General features: G+C 46.3%; 1 protein-coding gene across 3 annotated transcripts in view; it reads left to right on the top strand.

Moving 5' to 3' along the window:
- The window catches only part of plcb4b (phospholipase C, beta 4b), a 78,621-nt gene that overhangs the window by 45,512 nt on the left and 20,609 nt on the right, over positions 1 to 12,500 (top strand). For 2 of the 3 annotated variants that reach the window (XM_030345550.1, XM_030345548.1), the window contains exons 8-21: positions 2,528 to 2,607; positions 4,828 to 4,881; positions 5,437 to 5,518; positions 6,136 to 6,236; positions 6,762 to 6,819; positions 8,583 to 8,691; positions 9,266 to 9,476; positions 9,914 to 10,007; positions 10,346 to 10,425; positions 10,715 to 10,799; positions 10,911 to 11,001; positions 11,218 to 11,313; positions 11,430 to 11,581; positions 11,994 to 12,077. In XM_030345550.1, the coding sequence (XP_030201410.1) occupies positions 2,528 to 2,607; positions 4,828 to 4,881; positions 5,437 to 5,518; positions 6,136 to 6,236; positions 6,762 to 6,819; positions 8,583 to 8,691; positions 9,266 to 9,476; positions 9,914 to 10,007; positions 10,346 to 10,425; positions 10,715 to 10,799; positions 10,911 to 11,001; positions 11,218 to 11,313; positions 11,430 to 11,581; positions 11,994 to 12,077 (1,377 nt within the window). Of the gene's footprint in view, positions 1 to 2,527; positions 2,608 to 4,827; positions 4,882 to 5,436; positions 5,519 to 6,135; positions 6,237 to 6,761; positions 6,820 to 8,582; positions 8,692 to 9,265; positions 9,477 to 9,913; positions 10,008 to 10,345; positions 10,426 to 10,714; positions 10,800 to 10,910; positions 11,002 to 11,217; positions 11,314 to 11,429; positions 11,582 to 11,993; positions 12,078 to 12,500 lie in introns of those variants that run through there. The other variant, XM_030345549.1, reaches the window with a different exon arrangement.

The raw sequence follows: 12,500 nt of genomic DNA, 5'->3' as shown, positions 1-12,500 counted from the left end.
GGTACAAAGGATTTATTTGTTGTCAGTTAGTTTGTCGCTGTCGGAGTCAGAATATGTCTAAAGTAGCCAGTTCCCAATGAAAGTGAAAATCACTTTAGTTTGATCATCCCATCATCAAATTCAAAGTATTTAAAAAGTGTAGTATTTGCACATGCGTCCTATTTGATTATTATAATTATTGAACTATAACATGAGCTTGAAAATGAATGCAAATGATGCCAGTCTCTTGGGGTATCAGGATTATTCCTGGTTCTGTCCTGCTCATCGGTCAAGCATGGCGTTTAAAATGCAAGGGTTGGGGGCATGAATCCCATTGGGGTACAGCCATGATAAGAATGAATGCACTCATGGTACCAACTGGCATGTGTCATTATGTAAATATTGAATTAAAGCCGGCAGGAGTGCAAAGGAAGCAACCAAACATTTACATTGATAACCTAGTCAAGCCTAAAGTAAATAGCAGACAGCCTTATTAGATGCTCTGTATCTCTCACTCTCTTTCTCTGTCTCGCACTCTGTCGCACTATCTCGCACTATCTCGCTCTTGCACTCTCTCTTTCTCTGTCTCTCGCTCTCAATCTCCCTCAATCTCAATCTCTCTCTCTCTCTTTCTCTCTCTCTCTCTCTCTCTCTCTCTCTCTCTCTCTCTCTCTCTCTCTCTCTCTCTCTCTCTCTCTCTCTCTCTCTCTCTCTCTCTCTCTCTCTCTCTCTCTCTCCCTACCTCTCTCCCTACCTCTCTCTCTCTCTCTCTCTCTCTCTCTCTCTCTCTCTCTCTCTCTCACCACCCCACCCCCTCCTCCTCACAGCATGCAGGTGGCCCAGACTAGCAGACCTGAGGAGATGACACAGTTATTTACATCAGAGTCCCACACACACACACACACACACACACACACACACACACACAGCCTCACACATACACATACACAGACACACAAACACCATCACCCATCCCTGCACGTAAACACACAAACCAAACAGACAATCATGTAAACATACACACACACACATACGAACACACACACTCACACACACACACACACACACACCCACACACACACACACACACAAAAACAAGATCACACATACACACACACAAACACTTTCACCCATCCACGCACGCACACACACACACACACCAAACAGACAATCATGTACAGATACACACGCACACACACACACACACACACACAGACACTCACACACACACACACACCCACACACGCAAACACATACAAAGCCTCACACACACATACACCATCAACTATCCACGCACGCACTCACACACCACACACACACCCAAACAGACAATTATGTGCACACACGCACACACCGCATCATACACACACACTTGCACACACAAATCTATCATCACCTCTTCACGCACGCACACACCACAAACGAACATACAGGATGTCACACACACAACACCTCACCCAGCCCCCCCCCGCCCCCTCCCTGTGGTGTCTCCTTGTGCTTCACAAAAGTCAGATATCATCGGCCTGCTAACAGCCGAGGGACAGTTAGACGACAACAACGCTTCGTTAGCTCGCAGTTGTTGTTGTTGTTGTTGTTGTTGCTGTTGCTGTTGTTGTCTTGTATCAACACCAACTGAAAGTGTCTGTCAACACTGTATTTTATATTTGGCGGACGTTTACCCAACCTGAACACATTGAAATATGCAAATAATAGATTGCTTGTAAATATTGTGTGTGTGTTGTGTTGGCTGAGTCAGTGCGGCCCCCAGCCGTGACAGGGTGGGGGGGTCCCGGGGGTCCGGCGCTCTAAAACAGGCACCGTGCGAACGTGTGGTTCAGTGTGGCACTTCGGATGAATCGCTTTTCCCAAAATAAAAGACAGACGTTTGAATAAGCCCTGATTATCCTGTCCCCTTTTAGGCTGTTTATTTAGGCTGCGTGATTACGCTTGCGTCAATGCACTGTGTGTGTGTGTGTGTGTGTGTGTGTGTGTGTGTGTGTGTGTGTGTGTGTGTGTGTGTGTGTGTGTGTGTGTGTGTGTGTGTGTGTGTGTGTGTGTGTGTGTCTGTTTATACATGTGCTCTTATTTGTTTGTGTCTGTTGTCTCCACAAGCTAATGTGTGTGTGCTGGTGTGTTGTGTGCTGGCGGGTGGGCGTGCCTGCAGTATAGAATTTGCGCATGTGAAGGTTTCTCTTCGGACATGTGCTATCATTGTGTGAACCCTTAGGCAATTCATTCGCTGGAGTTCTTTCCCTCTTAGTCTATTTTGGCAACATAAGTGGTTCAAGTGTGTGAATGGGTCTGTGTTTGTGTGTGTGTGAGTGTGTGGTTGTGTGTGTGTGTATGTGTCTTTGTTTGCGTCTTAATCCCTCTGTGTGTGTGTGTGTGTGTGTGTGTGTGTGTGTGTGTGTGTGTGTGTGTGTGTGTGTGTGTGTGTGTGTGTGTGTGTGTGTGTGTGTGTGTGTGTGTGTGTGTGTGTGTGTGTGTGTGAGCATGGGTGATGGATGGGTGACATGTCTCAAGTCCTTGTGCTTTTTTTGTTTTCCAGAAATGGACGGAGGGGCTGCGGTCGGTTATTCACAACTTCAAGGCCAACAACGTTTGTCCGATGACCTGCCTGAAGAAACAGTAAGCAGCCTGTCTCTCTCACCCAGCCTCAATACAGCACTACACTCTACAGCAGAGCTGTCAAACTCATTTTGGTTCAGCCACATACATCTGATCTCAAGTGGGCCGGACCAGTAAAATAATGGTAGTCCCAAACATGGACAAAACCTTTGCAGCCAGGGATGTTAATTTGGGGTACCCTGGCAAGAGATATTGCTAATATGTGTCCAAGCTCACTGACGCAAATTTCTCCTTCATATTGGTATCACATTGCAAGTCAATTATCTCGAGTTGGATGTCAGCTGGCATGTCAGAAGGCTTGTCTGTAACTGGCGGGCGAAAAACGGCAAATTCCTTATCTAGTTCACTGAAGACCTGAAACCTCAGCTCGAACTGCTGCAGCAATCCTGTTATCTTGTCTTTGCATTGATCCATATCAGCATCACGTCCAGTCGCACGCACAGCTGTTAGACATGGGAAATGGGCGGTGATACTGCTAGATAGCTGCGTCTCCCAGAGTGACAGTTTTAACTTGAATCGTTATTGTCGTTATGCTGAGCAACATTTTGTTACGATTATTCAGGTGCTGTATAATATCCGCCATAAAGGCAAGATCCTGCACCCACTGCGCACATTAAAGTTCCTTCACTGGGCTACCCATTTTCTCCATGAACTGTCCAATATCCTCTCGTAGCTTAAAAAAACGCTTGAGCACGGCACCACGGCTTAACCACCGTACTTCAGCGTTGTATGGTAGGCCATCCTGAACGTCATTAACTCTGAGAAAAGTGTCAAACTGACGGTGATTCAGACTTCGCGCTCTGATGAAATTTACAGTTTTTACAACCACACTCATAACATGATCCATTTTTTGTGTTTTGTAACATAACGCTTCTTGATGCAAAATACAGTGAAATGCCGAAAAATCTCTGTAGCCAGGCTGACGGCACGGGACCAGTCTACTCCGACCTTGTCCAGCACTCCCAACGAGAGAGCTGAATATGTCAGTTGTAGTGTCCTTCATAGGCACCAATCAAGGGACTCCTCTGTGGTTGTCAAAGTCTCAACACCACTGATAAATATGGCCAGTTGAGCAATATCTGTTATATCAGTGCTCTCATCAATTGCAACCGAAAAAGCAATAAATGACTTGATTTTGTCATTAATTTGGCTGCCCAAGTCTCCTGAGAGCTCTGTTGCCCTATCTGCGACAGTGTTCTTCGACAGACTAATGTTGGCAAAGGCAGATCGCTTTTCAGGGAACACGACTTCTGCAACCTTCAGCATGCATGTTTTCACAAACTCAACATCAGAAAATGGCTTGGATACTTGAACGATCTCGTGAGCAATAAGGTAGCAGGCTTTTACTGCTGCATCACTGACCTTGCGGCTGAAAGTAAAAGTAGACTGCTGTTTCTTCAGACCAGCTAACAATTAGTCTATCTCCTCTTTTCTTAGTTGTCCTTTCAAATGGTGATATTTTTCTTTATGATGAGTCTCACAGTGGCGCCGAATATTATATTCTTTGAGCACTGAAACTTGCTGACTACATAGCAAGCACACTGCTTTAGTATTCACCTCTGTGAATAAATAATCCTCAGTCCATTTTTCCTGGAAAACTCTGGACTCTGAATCCACTTTTCTTCTTTTTTACAAAGACATTTTGGTAATGGGGATGTCAACCTTGATAACTTCTTAATTGTGGTGAAGCAAGGACACGTGTGGAATTCCTTATTTTTCTTATTTTGGCTACCCCCTAGCGGCTGGAGTGAGCATTTTGGTTATTTCTTTAGAAAATCATAACTCCTCACAGGAATGGGCTAGAGACTTACTTTTTTTTCGACATACTCAGAAATGTATATTCTACAAGTCGCGGGCCTGGTCGATCCGACCCGCGGGCCGTATGTTTGACACCCCTGCTCTACAGTCTCTGTCCAGCCTCGATACAACACTACACTCTACGGCCTGTCTCTCTGTCCAGCCTCGATACAACACTACACTCTGCCATAAGGCATTACCCCATACAATACCACTGCATTTTGCATTCAGTCTTAAAAAGTGTTTTTCTCCCTCTCCCTCTATCTGTGTAGCACATGATGTGTAACTGTGTGTGTGTGTGTGTGTGTGTGTGTGTGTGTGTGTGTGTGTGTGTGTGTGTGTGTGTGTGTGTGTGTGTGTGTGTGTGTGTGTGTGTGTGTGTGTGTGTGTGTGTGTGTGTGTGTGTCTCTCTCTGCCCTCCAGTTGGATGAGGATGTGCTTTCTGACCAACGTGAACGCAAAGATCCCAGTGAGAGGGTAAGAGTGTACAGAATAAGCTCCTGTTGGCTTCCTTTTCGTTCCAGCTTGTATTATTCTTCCTTCTACTTCTTTTATTCTTCATCTATCTAATTATCTCTTGTGTTCATCCTTCTTCCTCTTACCCCTATTCATCTTTCTATCTTTCTGTCTATCTTTCCCTGTTACTCTTCTCCTCTCTCTCTCTCTCTCTCTCTCTCTCTCTCTCTCTCTCTCTCTCTCTCTCTCTCTCTCTCTCTCTCTCTCTCTCTCTCTCTTTCTCTCTCTCTCTCTCTCTCTCTCTCTCTCTCTCTCCCTCTTTCTCTCGCTCTCTGTCACTCTTCCCCTTTCTGTCTCTCGCTCTCAATCTCTCTTTCTCTTTCTCCCTGTCCCTTTCTCTCTCTCTCTCTCTCTCTCTCTCTCCCTCTCCCTCTCTCTCTCTCCCTCTCAATCGCCTCATGTCACTCTCTGTACCACTCTCTCCCTATGTCTCCCCCTTCCCTCTCTCCCTCTATGTACCTCTCTCTATTTTTCTCTTTCCCTCTCTCCCCCCGGCCCTCTCTCTCTCCCCCGCAGCATCACTCGGACCTTTGCGTCGGGAAAGACAGAGAAGGGAATCTTCCAGGCCCTGAAGGAGCTGGGCCTGCCCAGCGGAAAGGTCAGATGCTATCTAGCCAGCCAGACATGCTAGTGCTAGCTAACTGCTACGTAGCATGGCTGGGAGCCTCAGTGGCCGAGCCTCCATCATTGTTTAAACCCTGTTTCAGTTGAAATAAACAAAAGGAAGCAGGGCGCCGGTGGCGGTGTTGTGGTGATGATGTCCCCGATGCTATCTGGGTAGCCGTGCTGTTGGTCTAGCCGTGTTTATCTCTTAGAAGGAGCCGGGGAACACAACAGCCCGGGTGTACAGATACCACAGGTTTTTTCAAAATAAAAGCCACAAGATTAATGGCCAGATGGGGGGAAGCTGTGCGCTGTTGTTGTGATTGCACCTGTCACCGCCATGACAAAAGAGAACGAAAATGATTCGGAAGATTGATTGAAAAAGATAAATATAAAAACGACGACATAGTGCTTAAATAATGATGATGATAATAATAAAGATAAAAGTAATAAAGGAAAATAATACTTATGCTTACCGTTGTTTATAGTGCATATTTGGCACATATTTGGCATAGACAGTGTGGCTGGTGTTGTAAAGCGTCTGACTGTTGTGCGGCGGTGCCTTTAGTAGTAGAAGTTTCACACTGCTGTGTGTGATGCCTTCCTCTGCAGAATGACGAGATCGAGCCGAATGTGTTCACCTTCGACATCTTCTACGCACTCACCCAGAAGATCTGCCCTCGCACGGACATCGAGGAACTCTTCACCAAAATGTGAGTGCGGCCTGCTGTTGACTTTAGGGACCCTCCTCCAACACAGAGTTCCTTCAACATCAATATCAATGTTAAACTCCAATTTATGTCAGTCTGATTTCATTGTCCTTTAACTCGCACATATCGTGCGGCAGATGAAAATAACACACAAGTTATGATATAATAAAAGATATATCTATTATGCATGAGATTAACACGGTAATATTTTTGCCTGCTGTAATCACCTGACCTCTGGAAACTCCTCCCCTTCCTGTCCGTTTATATTCTGTCCGACCCAATGAGAACCTCTCGCTAACGATACCCAGAGATGTTTTTAACATGTTACTACGGCTGAATGTGGGTGACTCTACCCCCTCCCCCTCTCCCCCATTTTTCCTGAAAGAGCTATTAATTAATTAATCCATTTTTCTATTTGTATTTAATTAATGATTAACTGTGACTGAATGCCCTGTCTTTATTTAATTTTTTTCACTGACCATCTTCAAAAGGCTTAACATTTGTTTTTCTAATAATTCCTTTTTGCAGCAATGGGAACACAAGTGATTTTTTAACCGTAGACCAGTTAGTCAGCTTTCTGAATGAAGTAAGCTCTTTATCATTCATTAACTTCTCTGTGTGGCCGCGCGGCTTGCTCCTGCTCTTGCTCCTTGCTCTCGCTCCGTCCCTGCTACCCCCCCCCCCGTCGCCCCCCCTCCATACCCCCTCCCCCCCTGTAGAAGTTGCCCCTTAGCTGAACCAAGAATCAGGACCCCCTCCCCCCCTGTCCAGAGAACCTGCTGGGTGTTTTGGGGGTACTGTTACCCTGGGAGGGTCGCGGGTTTTCTGGACCAAACTGAACCAAACCCACTTCTGACTTCAGCCAATGAGGGCAACTTCATCAAAGCACCAAAACCCCCGCAGTGGCTGCATGACCTCCACCCCCCCCCTCCCCCCCCCCCACCCTACCTACACCTTGGGACCCCCCCAGTGCCGCTTGTAACCCTGTGTCTGATTGGAGTTTCCATGGCGATGGGAGAATTTCCGTCCTGTCGCTTCCTGTTTGCCTCACGCTGTTACCTGGCCGTCTGTGTGTTTGTGTGTGTGTGTGTGTGTGTGTGTGTGTGTGTGTGTGTGTGTGTGTGTGTGTGTGTGTGTGTGTGTGTGTGTGTGTGTGTGTGTGTGTGTGTGTGTGTGTGTGTGTGTGTGTGTGCGTAGATGTGTGTGGGTGTGTTTATGTGTGTGTGTGGGTGAGTGGGTGTGTTATGTGTGTGTGTGTGCGTATATATGTGTGTGTTTGTGCGCATATGTATTTGTGTGTCTGTACAAGTGTGTGTGTTTGCGCAAGTAATTGTATGTACGTTTGTGTGTGTGTCTGTGTGTTTGTGTGTCTGCGTCTGTGTGTGTGTGTGTGTCTGTGTGTAATTGTATCTGTGTGTGTACGTGTGGGGACCGTGGATAATGCTCTCTCTGCTGCTGGAAACCTACCCTGCCTACTGCTGCTGCTGCTATTGGTCCGCTGGCTGTCCTCTCCCCACCCTCCCCTCTGCTCTGCTGTGTGTGTCACGGTCAAATAGCTCCCCTCCCTCCCAGAAACAGCCACCAAGCTCTGCATAGATGTGTGTTCCACGTGGCTCTCAGCAACAGCCAGTAGTTCTCTATTGTTTGTGTTGTTTAGTGTGTTTAAATGTTGTGCTAGCATAGAAACCTTTTGGTGGCTTGTTTGCAACTGTATGACGCCAATATTAGACCGTAGTATACCATTTATATGATACGGTGTAAAGCATTGGTACTTTAATTGATTTCATCAAAATACTTGGTAATTTGCATGACAATGCCCAAATGTTTCTTAGATGTTTCTTAGATGTTTCGTAGATGTTTCTTAGATGTCTCAAGAGGAACAGTAGTAGTTCCCCCTTGTCTTCCTCTCCCATTAACCTTAGTCGGCCTCCCTGTTTGTCTATGGTGTGTGTTAAATGTGTGGTTAGATTCTTTGGCAGTAGGTACTAGCTTGTGTTGGTTCTTTCATTTGCAATACAGACAATACAGTGTTTGTTAATAACACATGTTGTGTTTGTTTCTGGGTGTGTGCCTGTCTGCGTGTGCGTGTGTGTGTATGTGTGTCTGTCTTTGCCATTTGTGTGTGTGTGTGTGTGTGTGTGTGTGTGTGTGTGTGTGTGTGTGTGTGTGTGTGTGTGTGTGTCTTTTCCATTTGTCCATTTGTTTGTGTGTGTTTGTCTGTCTCTGTCCTTGTGTTTGTCTGTGTGTGTGTGTGTGTGTGTGTGTGTGTGTGTGTGTGTGTGTGTGTGTGTGTGTGTGTGTGTGTGTGTGTGTGTGTGTGTGTACGTACACCAACGCGCACGCTCGCAGAACCAGCGCGACCCCAGGTTAAACGAGATCCTGTTTCCGTTCTACGACCCCAAGAGAGCCACGCAGATCATTGAGAAGTATGAGCGGGATGAGGAACTGAAGAAGAAAGGTGAGGATGATGCCCGCTGCTGCCTCAAGCCATGTTTAGAGCTGTACTGCCCTCTGGTGTTGACTCTGGGTGCTGCAGTTCTATTTCAGCCATCGCGTTTAGACACAGATAAACTCTTTGGCTACTTGGGAACAGGTGCTTGCAAAAACGGTGCTGTTGTTTTGTAGGTGAATTGACGAATAAAGCAAAACACTTACTTTGAGGTCGGACACCAAATGGCAAATGATGACTTTGACTTAGTGCCTTGGCCTACGAGACATCTTGTGTCTACAAATTAAGAACCCTTTGGAACCGTTAATTGACCTGTAAAATGCCGCGTCACACCTCTGACCTTCACCTGACTCTTAATTGAGTGTCCTTATTTGTCTTATATCCACTATTTTTACTATTTTAAGAAACCTCCATTAACCTTAGTTTTTTGCCAAGGTTATGAGTGCATTGTCTCCAGTTTCTTCTCAAGGTTTCTCTGAGAGTCTTTATTTTAGGGAGGGATTAGGGTCATGGCTCGGGTCATCCATCCTGACCTTTAACCTTTGACCCTGTCCTCCCCGGCCCCCTCTCTCTCGAACCCCAGTCCGCATCTCGTTGGACGGCTTCTGTCGCTACCTGATGTCGGACGAGAACGCGCCGGTGTTCCTGGACCGGCTGGAGCTGTACCAGGACATGGACCAGTCCCTGGCGCACTACTTCATCAGCTCCTCCCACAACACCTACCTGACCGGCCGGCAGTTCGGCGGGAAGTCGTCTGTGGAGATGTATCGCCAGGTGCTGCTGTCTGGCTGCAGGTACCGTACGCTCGTCCATCGCTTAAGGCCTGATTGTGGTTCCACGTCGACGCAACGCAAGGGGGTTGACGGCACGTTGCGTCCTTTCGGTCCCTCCTTGCGTCCTTGCGTCGAAACGTGTTGTTCAAAAAATGTATCAGCTTATCAGTGTATACCAGTGCGGTGATTTTAAACCTCTTGATATACCATTGTGGACTGCCTATCAACAGCACCTGAGGATCAAAAGGCTGTGCACAGGGACTTCGCTCTTTTTAGCGTTCATATATTTGTATTTCGTATATGTCTGCATCAAATATTGTTCCGCTTTGTTCTGTTAGAAATGAACATGGGCCTGTGTGTGTTTGATTGAAAGCATTAGGATACGTACAGTGTGTGTGTGTGTGTGTGTGTGTGTGTGTGTGTGTAGAGGGAAGGTTGATCGTGTTTCCTTGTTTCAGATGTGTGGAGCTGGACTGCTGGGACGGTAAAGGAGAGGACCAAGAGCCGATCATCACTCACGGCAAGGCCATGTGCACAGATATCCTGTTCAAGGTAAACCCCCTATCCCCCCCCCCCCCACACACACACACACACACACACTACCACACACACACACACACACACACACACACACACACACACACACGTTCCCCTCACACACACGCACGAACACGCGCACACGCACACACATACACACACACTCTGACTCACTCTCACACTCACTTTATTTATGGCTGTTTTAACGGCCTTGCTCCTTCAATGGCAAACCACTAGATCAGTATGAGTGACAGGTGTGTTCAGCCCCTGCTGGTCACTCTGTGGTATTACGCCTGCACTCTGACAGCGGTACTCATTTGTATTCCATGTCATCCTTCCTCTTCCGCTGCCAGGATGTGATCCAAGCAATTAGGGACACGGCGTTTGTCACCTCAGAATACCCTGTCATCCTGTCCTTTGAAAACCACTGCAGGTAAGGCCGTCTGAGGACACTCTGGCTGACATTTCCACTCTGTTGAAGATAGAAGACACACAATGAGAAATCATGATTAGTATTCATTTGTTTTGAACAATGGAAATTTGGGTGTTGTTAATGTATTGTGCGATGAAAATGAATGCATTTATATATTTAGTATCTTTTTATGATATGATTCCTGTAATTTTACTACTATTACTATTAATTGTATTTTGTGTGTTTGTGTATGTGTGTGTGTGTGTGTGTGTGTGTGTGTGTGTATGTGTGTGTGTGTGTGTGTGTGTAGTAAACCACAACAGTATAAGATGGCCAAGTATTGTGAGGAGACTTTCGGGGAGTTACTCCTCAGGCTGCCACTAGAGGGCTTCCCGGTCAGTACTACACTTCCTGGTCCACCAGTCACACGCTTTTCAGAGCACTTCACGATTGGCTGTATTTCAAAGGTTGGTTGAAATGATTTGCATATGTTCTTGCTCCTGCAGATTGAAGCGGGACGACCTTTACCTTCCCCGAACGACCTGAAACGCAAAATCCTCATCAAAAACAAACGCTTGAAACCGGAAGTGGAGCAGAGTGCGTACACACAGCTGAACTGATCCAAATATCAAATCGATTTAACAATAAAGACTATAAAATAGGGACGGAGACTAATAATACCTCCCCTGTGTGTGTGTGTGTGTGTGTGTGTGTGTGTGTGTGTGTGTGTGTGTGTGTGTGTGTGTGTGTGTGTGTGTGTGTGTGTGTGTGTGTGTGTGTGTGTGTGTGTGTGTGTGCGCTTGCACTTTACAGAACAGCTGGAGTCCTTTAAGAAGCACATGGATGCAGGAGAGACCAACATCCCGGCCATCATACTGGGGGAGGAGAACGAGGAGGATGTGGAGAACGGTCTGTATATATGCTTGTCCGCGATCTGTGTGCTTGGCAGTCCTTACCTCACTTCAAACTCAAACTTTGTGTGTGTGTGTGCGTGCGTGTGCGTGTGTGTGTGTTTGTCACTGCAGGAGAGAAAGAGCCAGAAGACAAGGATGTGAACTCGGAGGCCCCCAGCAGCCTATCAGAGGAGCCCAGTGAGAAAGCAGAGAGCAACAGCATCTCCCAAAACCACACGTTTGGCTCCCAGAAGACTGAGGAGCATGTCAACAGCATAAAGAAGGTACGGTACAGTGGCCTTCAGGGGACAGCCGCAGTCACGGTAAACAGTCAGCCACATAAAAAAACATTTAAAAAAAACATGGTGGATTGAAACGTGGTTAATGGTTACAATGTGTGATCGACTGAAGGGGTTGAATGTAACAATCAACAAAAATTAGGAATTTATGTTAAAACAACGATATTTTAGGGAATAACACAGATAGAAAATTATAGGAATGGAAGGTCAAATTGGGAGTGAATGTTACGTCAATTTATATTGTTTTATTGAGGCCACTTGTAAACTGTGTGTGTGCACATGTGCGTGTGTTTGTGTGTGTGTGTGTGTGTGTGTGTGTGTGTGTGTGTGTGTGTGTGTCTGTGTGTGTGTGTGTGTGCTTGTGCGCGTGCGTGTGCGTGTGTGTGTGTGTATCCAGGTGGCCGAGGATGAGGTAACAGAGATGTCTGAGGCGACAGATGCTACCGACCTCTCAGAAGCATCCGACCTGGAGAACAAAAAGGCAAGCAAGCACACACACACACACAGACTCACACACACACACACACACACACACACACACACACACACACACACCCACACACACACACACACACACACACACACACACACACAAAATAGCCATATTCAAGAAGCACTCACAACATCAAACAAACGATAAATACACGAGTCATATCATTGATTCCTATGCAGTATATACGGATAAACAGACAGTAAACTGTATGTTTCAATGCAGAGCAACATGATTTTTCGCATGCAGGAAAGTCTTTCCTTTATGTAAACTTGGTACTGCATCATTTGTTCACTCTGGCCTTCAGTCTTGGTTGGACAGTCGAGATGTACTCTGTTTCTATTGCCCTGTCCAATCTAATCCCATGCCCTGTGCTACTGTTCTCTATTTAATTCTACTGTACTCTTTTTCCTT

The sequence above is a fragment of the Gadus morhua genome, chromosome 21 (assembly GCF_902167405.1).
Source record: "Gadus morhua chromosome 21, gadMor3.0, whole genome shotgun sequence".
Classification (NCBI taxonomy): Eukaryota; Metazoa; Chordata; class Actinopteri; order Gadiformes; family Gadidae; genus Gadus; species Gadus morhua.
This window is presented reverse-complemented; position numbering and strand designations above follow the sequence as displayed.